We start from the raw sequence: 23,262 nt of genomic DNA, 5'->3' as shown, positions 1-23,262 counted from the left end.
ACACATCGGCACCCTGCAATCTTATTTGCGGAGTGCTGATGGGAGCCAGATGGAGTCCACTCCCTCTGACACCGCTTACATGCTGCTGATCGGGGCTGCTAGAGCACAAGCGCGGCTCTCATGTGAGAGCCAAACCCCTACTCTCCGCTGCATGGGGGACCGATGCAGCACTTAGACCGGACCACCATGAAAAGGCATCTGTTATGCACATTTGGCATCTGTTTTAGCCATTTTGTCCGAGATCCATTAAAATAACGGCTCTCAGACGGAAATTGCTAAAATGGATGCCAAATGTGCATAAATGAGCATAATGAATGCTTAAAATACATGATCATTTTTTTTTTCATTTTTCTGCTCTTCTGACGGATCAGAAGAACAGAAAAATAAACGGTGATGTGCACCCAGCCTAAGCTGTAGGCAGCATGTTATAGAGCTGAGCAGATTGATATAGTTTTGTGGGAAAAAAAAAAAAATATATATATATATATATATATATATATATATAAAAAAGAAAAAATAATGGCGGCACTGGAAACAGGTAGTATGGGTGCTACGTCCAGGGATATAGCTGCTTACCCCAAATAGACAAAGTAGAAACACGGACAGCACTCCAAGTGGAAAAGTGGTATTTAATCACCCATGCAGATGGCAACGTTTCAGCTCAAACAAGAGCCTTTTTCGCTTGAAAAAGGCTCTTGTTTGAGCTGAAACGTTGCCATCTGCATGGGTGATTAAATACCACTTTTCCACTTGGAGTGCTGTCCGTGTTTCTACTTTATATATATATATATATATATATATATAGACGTATATGTGCGTGTATGTATGTTCCGCAATCACTCAAAAACGCAACCATCCATTTCAACGAAACTTGGTATACACATTCCTTGCTACCTGGAAAGAAATCTTGTGGGGGTCTCAGCTCTCTAGGATGTACCGTTCCTGAGATATTCCCCAAAAATGGCCTGCATTAGCCAATACATGCCTGCAAGTCTTTCTCTTGATATCCCAACTGCCATACACACGGTCACATGTGCCTTATCAGCCAATAGAAGCTCACAGGCCCTTGGTCTCCGCATACACACAGTTTTACTCCAGGTTTCCATAACAACCCAGCCATTTTTCTTCACTGCTGTAGGTCAGCTTTAAGCCTCATGCACACGACAGTGGGAAAAAAAAAACGTCAGTTAAAAACGGACACAGTCAGTTATTTATGGCGATTTTGCATCAGTGTGTGCATCCATTTTCTGTCCGTGTGTCCGTTTTGCATGTTCGTTAAAAACGGACATGAAAAGTGGATGAATTTGATTGGCAGTTATTTCTAGACCCACCCTTCTGAGAACACCCACAGGATAGTAGGCCCCCAGATAAAATAATGTCCCCCATACTGCAGGATATTTTTTTTACTGCTCCCAGCTTTAATAATGCCCCCAATGTAGGCCCCCATTTTAAATAATGTCCCCCATAGTGTAGGATTTTATTTATGTCCCCATTTAATAATGCCCCCAGCTAAATAAATGTCCCCCACAGAGTATATAATTTTTTTAACCGCCCCTAGCTTTAATAATGCTCCCAATGTAGGGCCCCATCTTAAATAATGTCCCCCATAGTGTGTGTGTTTATTTTTTTTAGGGCCACCAGCTTTATAATGTCCCCCATGGTTTTTATAATGCCCCCATAGTGTCCCGCAGCCCAAAAAACAAACAAAAAAACCCTCATCTTATCCACTTGCTCGCGCTGCAGCAGTCTCTTCTCTCTTCACAGAACGGGACCTGCCGAAGGTGCGCGATGATGTCACTGCGCACTCCCACGTGGTTACATCACCACGCAGATCGCAGGTCATTCAGCAGGTCCTGCTCAATGAAGAAAGAAGAGACTGCCGCACCGCAAGCAAGTGGATGAGGAGAGGTTTTTGTTTAACCCCTAAATGGCCTATGTACCCGTTTTTAACGGCCGTTAGACAGGTGCACTTCTGTCAATCGGCCGTTAAAAACTGTCCCATTGATTTCAATGGGGTCCGTCCGGCCGTGAAAACGGCGTAAATTAGGACATGTCTATTCACTGGCCGTTAAAAGAACGGCCATGTGAATAGCCCAAAGACTTTCACTGGTGCTAAAAATGTTACACAGCCATTTTTCGTGTGCATGTAGCCTTAGGCTAGGGCTGCACGACACACAGGGCACAACTAAACTGCTACATGTGTTGCGCAACATAAATGTCACATGACAATTTTTAGGCTACGTCTACACGACGACATTGTCACGCGACAGATAGGGCACAACTACACTGCAACATTTGTAGCGCAACATTTTGTTGCACTAATGTCGCGCGACAATTTTTATAATGGCAGTCTATGGTGTCGCACTGCAACCTGCAACATGCTGCGACTGCGACACCATAGACTGCCATTATAAAAATTGTCGCGCGACATTAGTGCAACAAAATGTCGTCGTGTAGACGTAGCCTTATAATGATAGTCTATGGTGTTGCACTGCGACACATGACATGCTGCAACGCGACAGTCGCAGAAAAATCCATCTTGGATGGGTTTTTTGCAACTGTTGTATCGCAGCATGTCACGTGTCGCAGTGCAACACCATAGTCTATCATTATAAAAATTGTTGAGACAAAATATTGCGCGACACATGTTAGGGCTCGTTCACATGACCGTGGTTTTGGTCCGCATCCGAGCCGCATTTTTTGCGGACCCATTCACTTCTATGGGGCAGCAAAAGATGCGGACAGCACTCCGTGTGCTGTTCGCATCTGTTGCTCCGTTCCGTGGCCCCGCAAAAATTATAAGTCATGTCCTATTCTTGTCCGTTTTGCAGACAAGAATAGGCATTTCTATAAAGGACCGTCCGTTCCGCAAATTACGGAAGGCACACGGGCGGCATCAGTGTTTTGCGGATCCGCAATTTGTGGACCGCAAAACACGGCACGGTGTGTGAACAAGCCCTTAAAGGGGCGGGCTGCTGTGAAGGTCAAAGTTAAGGGGATGGGCTGCTGTGGAGGTCCCATTTTAAAGTGGCGGGGCACTGTGGAGTTCACCGTTAAAGGGGCAGGGTACTGTAGAGGTCACTGTTATGGGAGATACTGTCGATATCTTTAAATGACACACACAAACATTAAATGAAATAGATGAAATATACCCGTGGAAAGCCAGGTCCTTCTGCTAGTATTTAATAAAACTTGTATTTCTTTAATTTAAATTCCTGTTCATTCTGAGCTTTGAAGTCCAGGAGGCGGTCCTATCACTTTCCCTCTATAACTGTGTATACAGAGATAGATGTCAATCACTGATAGGACCCCGCCTTCTTGACTGCAAAGCCCAGGATGAGCAGGAATTTAAATGAATACAAGTTATACTGAATCTTTTCCCACAAAACGATATATCAATGCTCAGCTCCTCCTGCTCAATAACATGGTGCCTTGGGAGCAAACATGTTCACCGTGACAGGTTTCCTTTAATTTAATGTATTTTGATAGTCACTATCAAAATACATATAAATTTATTATGATCTGTTGTGGCATTGGGTGAGCCAGCAGGTAGAGCACCCTCCAAAATATCAGTGATAAAGAGGTGAGTTACTATGATATAGAATATATATTTATTCCTTTCAGCTGCAATACCACACACAACCCATCAACAAGAGTGGAGCTATTTCAGTGAAAATAAAAAAACTTTTTCTCTAATGCCAGAACCCCCTTTAATTTCCCCCCTCCACGGTGGTTACATGTCACAATAAGGTTCAACTTATGCACAAGTTCCTCCAAAATGTTTTGAATTCTTTAAACGCCCAGACAGTAGGTAAGATCTACCAGATGACGCATTCTGAAGAGGATTTCAGTACACGTCTGCAGTAATTACTATCCCTTGTCCTTTTAATGAGATGGGTTGATCTCAGCTATAAACTCTCATGTCTTACACCTGCATTGTATGCTCTGGTGTATTAACCACTTAAGTCTCATCAGCAGAAAATGGTCAACACCCATAAAAAACTGCAGACACAGGAGATTAAAGGCGGCGTAATCCAACCATGAGGCTTAATCTTTCACAAAACACTGCCTACGTGTACCACCATTAGGACAGTCTACACATCATACTGCAGATCTGCCCTTGGCTCCTTATGTACTATAAAGGTCACTTGCAGACGTTACGGAATTAAAGCGGAGAACACAGTGTGTGAGATTAAACAAATCTCATGTATACTTTCAAGGTTTTTTTTCTGCGCAGATTTTTTTATTTTTATTCCCAGCGTGTCAATTATGCTTGTGGATTTCATCCTTTTCAAAAGAAAACCACATCAAATTAGCACCAAAAAGTGCAGTTTTTGCTGGGGTTTTTTTTGGGTGGGAAATGCCCAGAAATCTGCAAGGAAATCTGCATGGCTCTTCACATTCACCTGGCCCCATGTGCAGGTTCTCTAACTGTGGGATAACCTTCTCTGGTAAGCTCAGCTGCTTCTGTCCTCCACACTTCTCCTGTACCTCGTGCCGGGCACATGAAGTTTCAGTCCCACAACTACCACCGTCAGCTGTATTACCTCTCATGGTGCTGTACTTTTCTGTCAACCAGAGGATACGATCACTGCAAGAGAACATTCCCATCCCTGCACTTCTAGGCAATTGCTGACCATATGTCCTAATAGGTCAGATGGACATCAAGGAACCCCTTGTATAAGGCATAACTCTGAGAGGGGCTCAAGCTCTGGTAGACTTGAGCTGTCCATTTATTACATAGACGAGCATGGATCTGAATTCAACTTGCAGCCAAATGGGCAAGATGAAAGACCCCTTCAACTTACATCACACAGTAGGTGTCCAAACCTACGCCAAACAGTACAGCTTCTCTTCAAGGACTGAAAACATGTACAATATACTTTTCATAAACATATTTTGGTAGTTCTCTATTAAAGGGGTTATCTGAGACTATAAAATGTCAACCACACTGAATCTACTTTCCTGGCTCCCCACGCCGCTCCTGGTCCCTGCACCGCCACTTCTCCCCGTGAGCGGATGAAAACATCCGGTGTCTGGGGGGAGCAGCCAATGGCCGGCGGTGATGGGGACGAGCCTCCCTAATGTCACCCGCGATGCTAGAGAGGCTCGTCCCCATCACTGCTTGCCATTGGCTACTCGGATCTAAGGTAGTAGTTTGCATCCTGCAGCTCTCTAGCATTTCTAAACTATTCCTCCTGGCATGCCCTATAGCTGTACACTGGCATCTGCAAAGTCACAGCATGCACAGAAGCTAAGGCCACACATTCAGGTTTCTGCATGCAGTTTTGGAAGGAGTGAATAAAAAATAAAAGAGAAGTGGCATCTGTCTTTTATACTTACTCTCCTTTTATAATCCACTCCTGATTTTGGCTTCCAAAACTGTGTGCAGAAACCTGTTACCGTACCCTAAGGGTTCCTGCTATTTAGTCTTAAAGGGGTTGTCACACCTCAGACATTGGGGGCATATAAGCTAGGATATTCCCAACAATGTCTGATGGGTGATAGGTCTCCTATCTTTAGCCCGGAGCCCGCAAAGTGAAGAGGGTGCACAGCGCACACGCAGTTGACCTCTATTCATTCCTATGGGAGCGCCTAAAATAGCCGAGCACTAGCTCGGCTATTTCAGTCAAACCCATAGAAGTGAATGGAGCCTGGCCGCGCTTGCGAGGGACTATTTGGGACTATATTTGTGGCACTCCCATTGGAATAAATGGAGGACGACTTCACTTTGCAGGCTCCGTTCTAAATATAAGTGCGGGTCCAAGAGGTGAGACCTGCACCTATCAGACATAGGAGGCATGTTGTAGTGATGAGGTGAGACAACCCTTTTAGGTAGCAATGGAATTTGCGACAATGTATTACAATGCATACAACTTGGATAGTCTTCAGACCCTTTCACATTATGTTGCGGCCTGTTCGAAAATAAAAGTATTCATGTTTTTCCTCCATCATTCTGCAATCAGTACCCCATAATGACAAAGTGAAAACATAATGTTCAAAATCTTTGTTAATTTAATGAAAAGGAAAAACTAAAATCTTGCATTGAGATAAGTATTCAGACCCTTTAACTCAGCACCTTTGGCAGAGATTACAGCCTCCAGTCTTCTTGGGTATGATGTCACAAGGTTTGCACACCTGGATTCAGAGATTTTCTGCCATTCTTCTCTTTGGATCCTCTCAAGTTCTGTCAGATTGGATGGGGCCCTCAGTGGACATTTTCAGGTCTCTCTAGAGATGTTCGATAGGGTTTAAGTCAGGGCTTTGGCTGGGCCACTCAAGGACATTCAGAGTTTTCCTTTGTTGTCTTGGTCATTATCTTGATGGAAGGTGAATCTTTAGCCCAGAGCACTCTGGATCAAGTTTTCATTAAGAATATCTCTGTACTTTGCTCCATTCAGCTTTCCCTCAACCCGGACCAGTCTCCTTATCCCAGCCGTTGAAAAACACCCCCACAACATGATGCTGCCGCCACCATGCCTCACTGTAGGGATGGTATTGGGCAGGTGAGGAGTAGTTCCTGGTTTCCTTCACACACTGCACTTCGAATTCAGGCCAAAAGTTATTCTTGTTACTCAGTCCTTTAGTTTTTTTGCAAACTCCAGACTGGCTTTTATGTACTTTTACTGAGGCAACGCTTCTTTGGTCACCTGCAGTAAATCCCAGATTGGTGGAGTGCTGCAGTAATGGTTGACCTTCTGGAAGTTTCTCCCATCCACATACAGGATCTTTGGAACTCAACCAAAGTGACCACTGGGCTCTTGGTTGCCTCTCATACCCAGGCCCTTCTCCCCTGATTAGTCTGGTGGGGTGGCCAGCTCTAGTAAGAGTCTTGGTTGCTTCAATCCTCTTCCATTTAAGAATTATGGAGGAGACTGTGCTTTTAGGAACTTTCATGCAGCAAAAATGTTTTTCGTACCCTTCTCCAGATCTGTGCCTCCACACAATCATGACTCTGGACTCTACAGGTAGTTCTTTCCTCCTTATGGCTTGGTTTTTTATCTGATATGCATTGTCATCTTTGAGACCTTATACAGACAGGGCTGTATATTTCCAAATCATGTCCAATCAACTGAATTTATCACCAGTGGACTCCAAATCAGAGTAGAAACATTGCAAAGATGATCAAGAGAAATTGGAGGCGCCAGAGCTAAACGTCAAACGTCATGGCAAAGGGTCTAAATACTTATGTCCAAGTGAAAAATGTTTCCTTTCTAATAAATAAGCAAATATTTCTAAAATGTATTTTCACTTTCTCATTATAGGGTATCGAGTGCAGATTGATGGGGGAAAACTTAACAAGGTCGCAAAATAACAAAATGTGAAAAAAAAGTGAAAGGGTCTGAAGACCTTTCGAACGCACTATATGTGGTAAGATAGTTACTGAACCATTAGGATCTTTTGTCCCAGTACACGAAGAGATGAATGCAAATCTAGTATTTAATTCTTCTTTATTTCATTTTGGTTGCATAAAAATAAAAAATAAAGTACTAAAAAATATCAATTGATACATTAGATTTTATAACACAGCTAACAACTGTGTTTACGCCATATCAGCTACGAAGCTGCAGTATGGTGGAGAACATTAAAATTAAGTTTAGGTTGAAGAATTAAAAAAGCACAGAACTTGAACATGGCTGCATTACTGAATCAGTACTGAAGCTAGTCCATACCCACTGTAAGGACACTATCTAATCCCACTGTCTGGTTACAGTACACTGAGGACAGTCAACAAGACTTGTGTCCTCTAGCTAAAATGCTACTAGACACCATTTCTATGGCGCAGATGCCCATCCACCACCATACTGAATTAGAACTGACCATAACAGATAAGGTAGTGTTGACAAGTGCTCCACATAGACAGCTGTCGAGAAGCAGCAATACGGTGGGATTATAATGTAGGAATGATCTGAAACATCTTTCCTGACAAACCTATGAGTGACAAGAAAACATGACCCTATGCACACTGAGATCAATCTTTGCGGTCCGTTTCCTCTGTGGCTTGATCTGTGGTGGGTTCTTCTACGGTTCCACTGTTACTCTCAGACCCAGTGTTGCTGTCACTTGTTCCCTCATCCAGTGTGCTATCCACTGCCTCTTGTCCGCTTTCCTTGTCATCGGGGGTAGATGTTCCTTCTTCTCCATTCTGCTGGCTTTCACTGGTCTCCTCTGGTGGTGGCAAAGAAGGGGTGTCCTCTGGAAAAGTAAACCGCACATGTACAATGCTCATATAGAAATGAATAGTTGCCAGCATTAATGTGATTTTTAACCAATTATTTTGTCCTTTTCCATAGAGGCAAGAAAAATATTCTGTGTGACAATAAACTGAGGCACAAACAAAAACCATGCCCAGAGGTACCAGAGAGCTACAGTAGATGGAAATGTTTCTTATTTACAGCAGGTTACAGGTCAATGCAGCTAGTGGCTGCCACATGCACAGTTGAAGGCAGTTATGAAAAGCCAAACTATATGTAAAAATATTAAGAATGCGGAGACTTACATGGAAGAGCCTTTGCTAAATGCATATAAAAAAGCTAAGCAAAGACTATGCAACCCTAAAGAGGTTGTTCCATTTATGAAAATGTATCCGTGGCCAGCAGCCGTCATTCACATTTGGTCATTCGATTCCCCACTGTGTCCAGTCCTCCCGAATGGGCCTGTATAATCCACATGACCGCTTATATTGTGGAGACACTGGTGTCCAGTGTATACAGACATTACATCGTTACAACCAGTAAAACGAAGTCATGGCTGCAAGAGTGACAGGAAATATTTTAAATACAGTTGCAAGAAAAAGTATGTGAACCCCTGTGGAATTATATGGATTTCTGCACAAACTGGTCATAAAATGTGATCTGATCTTCATCTAAGTCACAACAATAGACAATCACCGTCTGCTTAAACTAATAACACACAAATAATTAAATGTTACCATGTTTTTATTGAACACACCATGTAAACATTCACAGTGCAGGTGGAAAAAGTATGTGAACCCCTAGACTAATGACATCTCCAAGAGCTAATTGGAGTGAGGTGTCAGACAACTGGAGTCCAATCAATGAGATGAGATTGGAGTTGTTGGTTACATCTGCCCTGCCCTATAAAAAACACACACCAGTTCTGGGTTTGCTTTTCACAAGAAGCATTGCCTGATGTGAATGATGCCTCGCACAAAAGAGCTCTCAGAAGACCTACGATTAAGAATTGTTGACTTGCATAAAGCTGGAAAGGGTTATAAAAGTATCTCCAAAAGCCTTGCTGTTCATCAGTCCTCGGTAAGACAAATTGTCTATAAATGGAGAAAGTTCAGCACTGCTGCTACTCTCCCTAGGAGTGGCCGTCCTGTAAAGATGACTGCAAGAGCACAGCGCAGACTGCTCAATGAGGTGAAGAAGCATCCTAGAGTTTCAGCTAAAGACTTACAAAAGTCTCTGGCATATGCCAACATCAAAGAAGTCCAGCAATGAAGATACAAGTATTATACCGAATCAGAGTATTAGTATAGAAAACCAAAAAGTCCAGCAAGGGTACCCTGTTATAATATAAGATGGCTAAATTTAATAAGAAAAATGGAAGTATACATAAACAAAAGTCTAAATATTATATCCGAGGTAAGAGGCCAGTATACAGCCAGATGCACTGGGTAAGTGGTGGGGAACAAAATCCCTAGCACTGATACCCTAAACTGGTCCTCTGCCCAGGGACGTCTCCTGATGGTGGGGACGCCCTGTCCACGTGCCTATTCTCAACCTCCTGGCTGTCCCTAGTAAGGTGAACAGTGGAGGGAGATAGGTAAAGAGTGGTATCCTACCGGATAACTAGCACACAATAGGAAATTGAGAAAGGTGTCCACTGTATACTACCCTCGTGACAGTTAGCCAGGAGGTACAGGGTCCACCGAGAGGATAAAAAATATAGAAACAGACACACGCACAGATAGACACAAATATGATGACAATAGGTGACCTACAACCCCGACGCGTTTCACCCACAGCAGTGGGATCATCAGGGGGTGATAAGGGGTAGGTTTGCTGGGGACCGGAACCCGTGACAGTGGTGATAACAGGCCCAATCCAAAGAAGTGTGCGTAAATAAATGCGTAGATATACAAACACTTATAACGCGGAAACAGACCCAAATTACTAAGTAGTTGCCGAATGGCAGATTACATAAGGTAAATCAGCGGCACGATTAGTGAATTCAAACGCCCAGATGCAGACTGCAATTCTGAGATTGGCGATGGCAATCAGATCGCGTCAGGATAATATGTGAAGAGGCACATGCAGGGGCATAAATAATAATAATCAACCCCGAACCTAGTAAACACTCCAGGAGTATGATAGCGAGGTTCGTAGCTCCTCAGGTGTAGGGCTACCCGCCAGGGAGATGCATGCTGCTGCCGTAGGTGTCGGAGGGTGGGTCTGAGGCGGCATCCCTGTTAGCGAATCTACAAATACGTAACACACTAAACAAGAATGAATTTCATGGGAGGATACCACAGAGGAAGCCACTGCTGTCCAAAAAATAATAATTGCTGCACGTTTACAGTTTGTACAAGAGCACCTGGATGTTCCACAGCAGTACTGGCAAAATATTCTGTGGACAGATGAAACCAAAGTTGAGTTGTTTGGAAGACTGTGTGTGGAGAGAAAGAGGCACAGCACACAAACATCAAAACCTCATCCCAACTGTGAAGTATGGTGGTGGGGGCATCATGGTTTGAGGCTGCTTTGCTGTGTCAGGGCCTGGACGGATTGCTATCATCGAAGGAAAAACGAATTCCCAAGTCTATCAAGACATTTTGCAGGAGAACTTAAGGCCATCTGTCCACCAGCTGAAGCTCAACAGAAGATGGGTGTTGCAACAGGACAACGACCCAAAGCATAGAAGTAAATCAAGAATGGTTTAAACAGAAGAAAATACGCCTTCTGGAGTGGCCCAGTCAGAGTCCTGACCTCAACCCGATTGAGATGCTGTGGTATGACCTTAAGAAAGCGATTCACACCAGACATCCCAAGAATATTTTTGAACAGAAACAATTCTGTAAAGAGGAATGGTCAAGAATTACTCCTGACCGTTGTGCATGTCTGATCTGCAACTACAAGAAACGTTTGGTTGAAGTTATTGCTGCCAGTTATTAAATCCAAGGGTTCACATACTTTTTCCACCTGCACTGTGTATATTTACATGGTGTGTTCAATAAAAACATGGTAACATTTAATTCTTTGTGTGTTATTAGTTTAAGCAGACTGTGATTGTCTATTGTTAAGACTTAGATGAAGATCAGATCACATTTTATGACCAATTTGTGCAGAAATCCATATCATTCCAAAGAGATCACATACTTTTTCTTGCAACTGTAAGTCGGACAACCCCTTTAAACAGTTCTGGCACAATGAAAATGCAATTGTCATCAAATCACTACTCTCAACTAGGAAATGTTTTAGCATAGACTTGGAAAAAGATGAATCATCTATAAGAGTGCTCATACCAGTCTCCATTGCCACCTCCTCCTCTCCATTCTTCTCTTCATTCTTCACTTCTTCCAGCTCCTCCTCAGCAGCAGCAGCAGCAGCAGCAGCGGCGGCGGCAGCAGCAGCAGCTGCAGCGTTCTGATTGCGTTCAGCTTGTTCTGCCGCTTCTTTCTCTCGTTCTTCCTGACGTTTTCGAGCCTGTTCTTCTGCTTGAGCTATTTCTGCTGCAATTTTATCCATATCTACTTCTACTTTCAGGCTGCATAGCTGTAAACGGCAAACAAGAATAAAGACAAAAGCCACATAATAACAGAACAAAACTCACATGCTATGTAAAGGGTTACCCTACACTTACTAAAATACTCTGCTATCATTTATTTTATAGAAATAATTGCCTGTACAATGTACTCTGGTTCACACAGTAGCCTCAGTACAACCAATGTCCTAAGGTAAAAAAGGAGATTACTTGGCAACAGGGATAAACTTCAATAAAAAAACAAAACAAAAAAAACAAAAACAGCAGATAATGTAGGCACCATTTTGTGAGACCCTTTTTAGATTTGGTTCAAATAGGTTCAAGCTGTTTTGTGAAAGCAGATATCGCCGTCTAAACTAGACCAGGGAGATCCATTGTAGTCACGTGCCAGTTAGCAGAAGAGCTGCCCAGAAGATTATTAACAAGTACCCGTTTTAGCTCATTGTTGAAGGCTTCAGTACTTTCTAAGAACTTTCTCTTCTTTTCCTGGTGACGATCTTCAATTTGTAACAGCTCAGCCTCCAATTTGCGCTGATGGAAAATACAGAAATGTGAAGAAATAATGGGCATCGCTAATCTCTACTATTTGCTACAGAAACACAGATGCAAAACTTTCAAACCCAGAAGGTATTACTTGCCCTTTACAGAGGAAAGCCATAGACCAGGGACAGGATCCGCCCGGTGATGATGAGCTATAGAGGGCCATAAATATCCCCCGTTACACTAGGACTAGCCAAATTCACCTGAGCTTCTCTGTTAGCAGGTCTCCAATTTAACAGCAGGGGATCTTCAGCAAGACACAAGGTCATAGTTATCAACTAAAACTGTTAGGCCCGTTTTACACATTCAGTAAACAGGCCAGGAACAGCCTGCCAGATCCGTGAATACCAGGCGCAACCATGCTCTGCCAAGATTCCGTCCAGCCCCATTCCCTATAATGGGGACTGGTGGAGAACAGATCTGGGCATATTTGCCAGGTTGCAGCCAAATCTCCCCATTATAGTGAAAGGCGCTGGACTGTATCTGGGCAGTAGAGCCTGCTGGATTTAGGCATTAGGATAGGCTTCATAGGATTAGACATAGGATTTAGGCTTCAGGCATTAGGGGACACTCCCATTCACCACACCTGCGGATTGGGGCGAGATTAGTTTCTACCCAGCGTGTTCTTTCACGATTCCATTCAGAAAAAGGGATAGAACTTTAAGACAGGAAACCGCAACTCATAAAAGGGACTACGGTGTCAGAAGTTTTTAGCATTTTAACTTTCCATGTTTCTATCCCTATTAAAACCACTTCGGGCTTTTTTATTTTTTTTATATATCCAATAAAAACAAATGATTTTATATAGGTTTTCTTTTAGTAGTATTTTTATTTTCACACGTGGAACCTACATTTTTTTCAGGCTTTTCCCACTTAGGAACCCGTAAGGGTTCCTGCTATTTAGTCTAAAAGGAAATCTGTCACCAGGATAATCGCTATTGAAGTAAAGCCATGGCCTAATAGCACTTAGTACCTTATTTCCAGATGTGCCATTGTTTCAGCAATAGAGGTTTTCTATCTTCTGAAAGTGCAGTTTATTTGGTATGCAAATGAGCCATCACTCTTGTAGGAAGGAGTCCAGGCACACCTCCTGCCACAATGTATCCACCCACCCCTCCTACATCACATTCAAGCCATAACTCTGCCCCCCTTTTCCCTGCTCCCAGCATGAGGGCACTAGCAGGAGGCGTGCCTGGGCTCCTTCCCAGTAATGGAAAAATGCAGCTTATTTGGTATGCAAATGAGCCAATAAAGGTGCCCAGAGGAACGTCACTCTTGTAGGAAGGAGCCCAGGCACACCTCCTGCCACAATGTGTCCACCCACCCCTCCTACATCACATTAAGGGGAACCTGTCACCGGGATTTTGGGTATAGAGCTGAGGACATGGGTTGCTAGATGGCTGCTAGCACATCCACAATACCCAGTCCCCATAGCTCTGTGTGCTTTTATTGTTTAAAAAAAACGATTTGATACATATGCAAATTAACCTGAGATGAGTCCTGTCCCTGACTCCTCTCACGTACAGGACTCATCTCAGGTTCATTTGCATATGTATCAAATCGTTTTTTTACACAATAAAAGCACACAGAGCTATGGGGACTGGGTATTGCGGATGTGCTAGCAGCCATCTGGCAGCCCATGTCCTCAGCTCTATACACAAAATCCCGGTGACAGGTTCCCTTTAAAGCCATAACTCTGCCCCCCTTTTCCCTGCTCCCAGCATGTGCTATTAGGCGATGGCTTTACTTCAATAGCGATTATCCTGATGACAGATTCCCTTTAAAGGGGTTGTCACACCTCAGATATTGGGGGCATATAAGCTAGGATATCCCCCCAATGTCTGATGGGTGATAGGAGACCTATCTTTAGAACAGAGCCCGCAAAGTGAAGGAGGTTGCACGGCGCACGCACAGTCGACCTCCATTCATTCCTATGGGAGCGCCTAAAATAGACGAGCACTAGCTCGGCTATTTCCATCAACCCCATACAAGTGAATGGAGCATGGCCGCGCTTTCGAGATGCGCTTCCCATTCATTTCTTTGGGACTGCTGAAAATAGCCGAGCATGCCGTTTGGCTATTTGTGGCACTCCCATAGGAACGAATGGAGGACGGCTGCGCATGCGTGCTTCACTTTGCGGGCTCCGTTCTAAAGGGATAAGTGCGGGTCCAAGACGTGGGACCAGCACCTATCGGACATATAGGGAAGGGTATGGAAAAACACCTGAAAAATGATATGGACACAAGAAATGCACCTGAACTGAACTCAGAGCGCCGTTGCCTTCTTAAAACAGCTGATCGTTGGGTGTCCCGGGTCTCGGACCCCACCGATCAGATACCAGAGGATAGGTCATCAGCAAAAAAAATATTAAATCTCGGAAAAACCCTTTTAAGTATTTTCAGTGAATGCTTGTTCACTGGATGATTTCTACAAAAAAAAAAAACGATCAGGCAATTATCACAAATGTTTGCTTCAATTATCTGCCAAATCATCAGTTCATGTAAAAGGACCTTAAAGGGAACCTGTCACCAGGATTTTGTGCATAGAGCTGGGGACATGGACTGCTAGATGGCCGCTAGCACATCTGCAATACCCAGTCCCCATAGCTCTGTGTGCTTTTATTGTGTTAAAAAAACATTTTGATCCATATGCAAATGAACCGGATATGAGTCCTGTGTCCGGAGAGGAGTCCAATTTTCTGAGTGCAGCACCGGCCCGCGTCCTCCGAATCTCCTCCTTGCTGGCGTCACAGAGCTGGAGCGCCGAAATCCCGCGATACGCGAGCTAGCGCATGCGCAGTGTCGGCATCATGTTCACAGAACAGGGAACGAACTACGCATGCGCTAGCTCGCGCATCGCGAGATTTCGGCGCTCCAGCTCTGTGACGTCAGCCAGCAAGGAGGAGATTCGGAGGACGCGGGGCGGTGCTGGGCTCCTTTCCGCTGGACTCATCTCTGGACAGAGGACTCATATCAGGTTCATTTGCATATGGATCAAAATGTTTTTTTAACACAATAAAAGCAGAGAGCTGTGGGGACCGGGTATTGCGGATGTGCTAGAGACCATCTAGCAGCCCATGTCCCCAGCTCTATGCACAAAATCCTGGTGACAGGTTCCCTTTAAAGATTTATTCTGGTTATATTAAGTTATTCTCTACCAACAGCAACAACGGGAGCCACCCCAAAATGAATGGCACGCACATGGCCACTCCATTTCAGGGGGGTTCCTCAGGATACGGGGCCCCGTTCTTGTGATCGGTGGGTTCCCAGTGGTAGGACCCCAACCAATCTAAGAGTTATCCCTTATTCTGTAGGTGCCAATTTTGGGGTATGGCCACACGTTCAGATTTTCTGATGCAGTTTTGGAAAAGAAAAATCAGGAGAGGATGATAAAAAGGAGAGAAAGTGTAAAGGACAGATAAGACTTCTCTTTTTTAATCCACTCCTGGTTTTGGCTTCCAAAACTCCATCAGGAAGCCTGAATGCATGGCTGGACCAGAACCCTTAAATGCAAGTGTCAACCAACACGTATAGGTAAGGAATTTTACAACAGACTGTGCTTCTCCATAGAAAGAATATAGTAATCATGAACAGTAAAGCTACTTTCACACTAGCGGCACGGACCTCCGGCAGGCTGTTCCGTCGGGTGAACAGCCTGTTGGATCCGTCCTGCCGCTAGTGAACATGTGCCCCCGAGACTGCCGCTCCGTCCCCATTGATTATAATGGGGGAGGAGTTCCGGCGAGAAGCTGCCGGAATGAAACAACATGTCCGACATTTATTCCGACAGCCTCTCGCCGTGCCCCTGCCCCCATTATAGTCAATGGGGAAGGAGCGGCAATCCAGGGGCACACGTTCACTAGCGGCAGGACGGATCCGACAGGCTGTTCACCCGACGGAAGAGCCTGCCAGAGGTCCGTGCCGCTAGTGTGAAAGTAGCTATGCTATCATATACAAGGATAATACTGTGAGATATATAAATCTAGAGATGACATCAATAACTAATTCCTTCCCTTCCCACCATCTGCTGTGTCAGTCAAAAGTAAGAATCTGTATGAAAAGTCTGAGACTCAGATTGAGGTGCTTATAGACTTGCATAAGGAGACTTACTTCCGGCTGACACAGCAGAGGCTGTAGCAGTCCAGTGGTCAGATCACAACCATGCAGCCGATAAGGTCTTTTGGACTTCACAACCGCTCGTTGTATAGGTTACAAATTGGCTCTAGTATAAAAAACAGGAGCACTACTTTATTGCAGAAATTATGTACTAGTGACCCTTCTACACACGTACCTGGTGAACCATAAGAGACTGGACTTGTCTTTTAAGGACCTGCATTCTGGCCGTGGTAACCACGGATCTCACGTCTGGCACCACGCTCTCACTCAAGATCTCACTAATTAAGCGGTGATTCCTCTGGAAACGTGCTGCCGCCGTATGCTTCATGGAAAAACCGTCGTCATAGTCTGGAAGGCAGAAACAAAGTATGAACAAGTTGGGGACAATTATTACATGCCATAAGCAATAAAATTGCATCGCACTGCCCTCCAAGATTCTGTTTTGTAGGACTAGGAAAAAAGAGTGCTGCACGTGAATTATGTGAAAAGACATGAATCAAACACATGCCATTTTACTGGTGCAGGGCTATGTGAAGACATGACAACCTCGGACAGAGCAGGATCTAGTTGAAACACAGCACTGCATACTTATTTTCTTACACTAGGGGGAGCTGGACTACCTGCTAGGAACTCATTCATAATATTTAGGACATCTATGAAAGCCTTCACCATGTGCCTGCCACCTGGGCACCTGCTGCTCAGACCTACCATTATTAACATTTACAAGGACAAACACTTAAGTCAATTTCCCCAACTGGTTGCTGTCCGACTGTAGAATGAACAGCTTCTAGACAGAACATGGACCCTTTAACCCCTTAATGACCAGCACAATTTTTCAGTTTTTTTCTCTATGCATTTCAGCATCCATAACGTTCTTTATTTTTCCACTGACGTGGCTGAGGGCTTGTATTATGTGGGAGAAATGCTATTTTTTGGTGTTTAGTACATAAAAATGACAGTCTCATTTATATTTCTTTTTTTTTTTTTTTGCTGCGAAAATCTAGAAAAAGCAATTTTTTTTTGCGGTTCACATTTTACACCAAGTAACCTGATAAAGAAATTCTTCAGGTTATTACAGATGTTCGGATACCTAACATGCGTAATTTTTATTTAATGTGCACACAGCAAATTCATTTTACAGCAAATGATGGTGATTTTTTGGACTGGGCGGGAAGGAGTGTGAGGTCTTTTTAATGTTATTTATAACTTTTAAATCCCATTATGGGATTACTATTTTATGACTTTCACACTTATAGGGGGGAGATTTATCAAGCTGGAGTAAAGTAGAACTGGCTTAGTTGCCCATAGCAACCAATCAGATTCCACCTTTCATTTTTCACAGCTCCTTTGGAATTATTTGATTGGTTGCCAGGGGCAACTAAGCCAGTACAACTTTACACAAGTTTGATAAATCTCCCACATAGTGTATTGGCCCCCTCCTGTATGCTAATACGTTATACACTGCATCACGATGACACAGGCTTATTGCACAGACAGCCCTGGGGTCCTTCAGAGGACCTCAGGACTGCCTTTGGACCGCTCCACCAATCTCTGATCAGGACATTGGGAAACCCAGGGACCCGATTTGGGGGGGGGGGGGGGGGGGGGGGGGGGGGGAAGGGTTAGTCCCTATTGATCATGCCGCAATACAGCTGCAGCATGATGGAGTCTGAACTTCCGCCAAACAGGATGCGCTAAGAACCCAGGCTGTTCGTAATAGCCAGTTCTTGGCACTGGAGTGCTCCGGTTGCTTTTAAACCCTCCACACTGGGGACCTGCACCGCCTGTGGGCACAGTGGGCGGTCATTAAGGAATATTTAAAAGGATGGCTACTCTTTCAACCTGAAAAGCTAATTAAGGGTATATAAACGTGAATGACGTCTTCTCCATAGCACATGTGTGTATTTTTGCAGATCTATGGAAGAGTCTCAAACTTCTGCTACAAATCTGCCGAATGGGAACCTACCTTACCCAAAGTCAGATGCACTAGGCTTTATTTACTTACCATCAGGATCCTCTGCAGGCTGGATGCTCATGTACGGCTCTCCCTTATCAATGCGGGACTGGCGCTGGCGGCTTTCTTCTTCCAGGGCCGCTTCAGCTCTGCTTTTGGCATTGATATAAGCGAGATAAGCAGGAGAGTTGTGGTAGGTCTTCATAGATTCATTGTACTCAATCTGCAGGAAGAGCACACCAGTAACCACAATTACAATCATATACAAGACAGCCATTAACTTTGCTACAGATTTATTCGGAGAATGACCTCCATCGTACAGCAACTCTCACTCCTATTCTATTGACATTTAATCGGATTGCTCTAGGGCTGTACTTACAAGTTATGCTCAATGTGAAAAAAAAACCATTAGCAGTCCATTTTCTTGCTGCCGTGCCTGGCATGTTTTCTATTTTTAAAAGGGTCATAAAATCCCTGCTCGTCAGACGCCATTGTTTGCTGATACACCTAACTCTACTGATAAGGGCAGTGTACGGGGTTATTAAGAAAAATGGTTAAATTTTTTCCCCAGAAAGAAGTACGGTGTCTGATATTTCAGTATATTCCCTCACGGTAACCTCTGATTATGTGCTCTGCAGACAGTTCAGGTGTAAGGCAGGTACAAACACTGGCTCAGGCATCCAAAGACTGCACAGCTAGACTCACAGTGCCCCCAGTTCTAGTGCCCAGTGAAAACCCGGCTTACCCCAACTTCTGACATGTTTCTTCTTCTCCTGGGGAAATCTTACTATCCCTTTCCTACTGTTAAGGCTTCATTCACGTGACTATATTTTTGGTCCGCATCATCCAATCCATATTTTTTGCTGATCGGATGTGGACCCAACGGGGCTGCAAAATATGTGGACAGCACACTGTGTGCTGTCCGCATCTGTATGCCCATTCCACAGTCCCGCAAATAAATAAAATAATAATATTATATAGAACATGTCCTGTTCTTGTTCCTTTTGCAGAAAAGAATAGGCATTGTTACAATGGATCCGCAAAATACAAAAAAATAAATAAAAAAAATACAAAAAAGATAAAAAGAACTATGTTGATCTTGTAATTTGAATAACTCCATAACTTTTCCTTTTTAGTGTTGCCATTTCAATGTTCAGGAGTGTATTAAAGGAGGATATAATTAGGATATGCAGTAAAAGTTCAATAGGTCAGGGTTCTACAGCTCATTGTCATCGAACGGTATCAATAGTCCTTCAGAGCAAGTTCTTTGTTCTGGCTATCACTGTATGCAGCCATGAAATCAAATTCAATTCACACATCGCTGCAGTAAATGGATATGCAAATTAGATCTCTTTCCAAAAAGAGAAGAAAGCTGAGCCACCAGACGTAAGGCAGCTATCCTGGTCGACCTTTTAAACAGGCCCTGAGACATAACTAAGCCGGTACCTCATCTGCAGACAGCTGTTTTGGGGTGGTTGCCCCTCATCACTGGCTCAAGTAAGTGAAGCTGTCACATTAGCTGTAAGTGGTAAATGTCACAAATCAGCAAAACACAAGCGTCATACACAAAGCGTAAAACAAACACAATATTTGTAGAGCAGCAAAATAAACGGAGCATATGAGAGCACCACTGACGGCATTCACCAGTATAAGGAAGCGGCTCACCATTTTCATATATGGGGCAAAGTCTGGCAGAGAAGTTTACCAACACTAGACAGAGCTGCAATTCATTTAAAGGGGTTCTCCGGGCTTTTAATATTGATGACCTATCCTCAGGATAGGTCATCAATATCAGATCGGTGGGGGTCCGACACCCATCCGAGATGTCAGTCTACGTCATGATGGTTCAGATAAACACGGCCAAATATTACAATTCTGACTCATCAGTCTAGAGAACCAGCTGCGTTTTTCTGCAACTCAGAGTCGCTTAGCCTTGTTTCCACTCAACTATGCAAGAAAACATAGGAACTGGGGGGCAGAAAAATGGCAGCAGGTGCTAAGGACTGATAAGTCAAAATGTGAAGTACAGAGGTCCCTCAAGTTACACTATTGATTGGTTCCAGGACAACCATTGTAAGTTGAGTAATCGGTTCCAAAGCCCCAAAATAGCATTCAAAATAAGAGAAAATTAAGATTTAAGAAAAATAAGCAGATAACTAAGATAGATAAAACTAGTCCTTACATATACCAGTCAGGGATAGCTGCTAACTAGCAACTAATCCAGCCATTTTACCAGAGAAGTGGCCTTGATTGGTTGGTTGGAGTCTGAGACATTGTATGTTGAGTCTGGTTTCACCTCATGATGGGTCAGAACAGACCATTGTATGTTGAAAATATTGTATCCTGAGGCCATTGTATCTTGAGGGATCACTGTATTTGGCAGTAACAGAAGACAGTTGTTCGATGAAGGGCTGGAGAGCGGTACAATGAGGGTCTGCAGGGAAGCATGGTGGTGGTTCTTTGCCAGTTTGGGGCTGCATTTCAGCAAATAGGTCGTTGGTCAGGATTAGAGATGAGCGAAGTGACTTCAGATGCTTCATCCAAAGTCGCTTCACTAAAAGATTTGTTATAATACTGTACGGAGATCCGTCCCTGTACAGTATTAGAATATATGAGCTCTGATCAGCAGAAGTCCGTTATGCAATAAGTTGTTCGTGACTTCATTAAATAACTTCGGTAATTGATTATTAGTGAAAAACCATGGAACCGAACTCAGCTTCGGTTCCAAGGTACCATTAGGAACCAAAGACAAGTTCGGTTTGAAGTTCTGAAGTGTTTTTTCACTGTAATAATCAATTACCGAAGTTATTCTACGAAGTCTCATGCAACTTTGTGAATAACTAACTTCGGCTCATCGGAGGCCATACATTCCAATACTGTACGGAGACGAATCTCCATGCAGTATTATAACAAATTTATCGAAGCTGCTTCGGATGTAGCATCCAAAGCTCGCTTTGCTCATCTCTAGTCAGGATTAATGGTGTTCTTAATAATGATCATCAGGAAGGTGTCTGATTGGCTTCAAATTTATTCTCCAACCATACAGCCAATGGGATAAAGAGCTATCTCCAATGTAAAGATAACAAGACCTGCAAATGACAATATGGCCCCCACAGAGCCCTGGTCTCAACATCACAGGATTTGAGCAAGCCTACATCCAAAGCAGATTTCCAATATGTTTGGAACAACCTTTGTGCAGAATTCCCTCAAAAACTGTGTGCAAATGTTCCTAGAAGAACTGATGCTGTTTAGAAGGCAAAGGGAGGTCACACAGAATATTGATTGGATTTAGATTTCTCATTTGTTCATCCACTTTGCACCTCGTTAATCGACAGTAAATTATTAACACGTCCATTTTTAAAAGCATTGTTAAGTATCCCTTTCTTTTCTCTCATCCCTTCTTCCTCCCTCCTCTATCCCTTTTCTCCTTTCTATTATCGTTACATGTGCATGCATTAAGCAGTACTATCCCACCTGCATAGGTTTAACATCATATTGCACTATGCAGGTCTCCGGTAACTCAGCCATAGTACAGGATGGCAGTGATGTCATCATTTACTGGTTCACTCAATTATTTGTTACTCTACAGGTAAGTTATACACTGTTTATTCTGTTAAAGGCATGGTACACTAATCCCAATATTGCAGCGCAGAGGGTATGCAAGAGAGGGTCTGAGGAAATGGGTCCTTATTTGCCTGAGGATGGAGGGTTGATCTGTTTGGAGAAAAAGCTGATGAAATACAAATGGCAGATTTAAACGTTGTATCTTGGAATGTAAGGGGACTGGGTAGCCCTAGGAAAAGGATTGCTGTATTCTCTCATCTCCGACAGTACAATCCCCACATCTTGGGGCTGCAGGAAACCCACCTGACGCCAGAAACAGGGAATAGAATCAAGAAGCCAGGGGTCTCTGAATGCGTTTGGATCAACGCACTCCAGAGGTGTAGCTATACTGGTTCACAAGAACATTAGATGGGAAGTCCAGCAATCGGTGGTGGATCCTAAGGGGCGGTATATTCTTGTGTATGCATTCATCAATTGTGCTCCGTATGTTGTGGTCAATATATATAATCCCCCCCCCCGCCACTATAGCCATATTCCAGGTGGTGTTGGGCTTTGCTGCGCAATATCCCAATGCTAAACTCCTTTGCATGGGGGATTTTAATCTAGTGATGCATGAAGACATGGATAGATTTCACTCAGTGGGGAGAGAGGGTGAGCACACTCAGCAAGACACTAACCTATCTAGAATATCTAGATATGTGGAGGCTGCAGCATCCACTTCAGAGGGAGTACTCCTGCTTCACTCCAGCCAGGGGCGCACTGTCCAGAATTGGCAGTGCTGCAGTATACACAGATCTCAAAGATATTAGGTATGGATCACAGGGGCCCCCGGACCATGCACCGGTTTTTGCTCAACTTAGACTTTATGATGGTATCAAACAGAGTGTCAAAATGCGTGTTCATCCATTCTGGTTGTCTCTTATGACCACGAATGATAGAATTCCTGATCAGCTTCAGATATTTCTGGAAGTGCAGGATGAGATGACGGACGATTTGTTTCTCTGGGAGACATTGACAGCCTACTTGAGGGGATGCCTCAAATCTTCTATATCCTATATCAAAAGAGATTCGGCACGCAAAGAACTGGAACTACATGCTAATTGCAAGGAGGCAGAGAACTCGTTCAGGTCTGATCCCACTGAGGTGAATAGGCAGGACTGGATGCTTAAGGGAAGGCTTTATATGATGCATCTCAGGGAAAAGAGTGAGCGTAAATTATTCTTTTTAAAGCAGCAATCCTTTGAGTCAGGTAATCAGGCGGGTAAATTACTTGCTCACATTGTGCGCAGTAATAGTATGTCCCCTCCGGTCATCAGAATAAAGAACTCTGAGGGCGCGGTGGTAGAATCAGTCGGCGAT

The 23,262-nt window shown here is 43.8% G+C and overlaps 1 protein-coding gene across 2 annotated transcripts in view; it reads right to left on the bottom strand.

Annotated features, from left to right (window-relative positions):
* Positions 1–7,434: 7,434 nt before the first annotated feature.
* The window catches only part of SMARCE1 (SWI/SNF related, matrix associated, actin dependent regulator of chromatin, subfamily e, member 1), a 34,703-nt gene continuing 18,875 nt past the window's right edge, over positions 7,435–23,262 (bottom strand). For both annotated transcript variants that reach the window (XM_040435588.1, XM_040435589.1), the window contains exons 7-11: positions 18,391–18,562; positions 16,561–16,733; positions 12,160–12,261; positions 11,492–11,741; positions 7,435–8,196 (exon numbers count right to left, since the gene is read on the bottom strand). In XM_040435588.1, coding sequence (XP_040291522.1) covers positions 7,973–8,196; positions 11,492–11,741; positions 12,160–12,261; positions 16,561–16,733; positions 18,391–18,562 — 921 coding nt within the window. In that variant the 3' untranslated portion in view covers positions 7,435–7,972. The remainder of the gene's footprint in view (positions 8,197–11,491; positions 11,742–12,159; positions 12,262–16,560; positions 16,734–18,390; positions 18,563–23,262) is intronic.

Source organism: Bufo bufo, chromosome 6 (genome assembly GCF_905171765.1).
Source record: "Bufo bufo chromosome 6, aBufBuf1.1, whole genome shotgun sequence".
Taxonomy (NCBI): Eukaryota; Metazoa; Chordata; class Amphibia; order Anura; family Bufonidae; genus Bufo; species Bufo bufo.
This window is presented reverse-complemented; position numbering and strand designations above follow the sequence as displayed.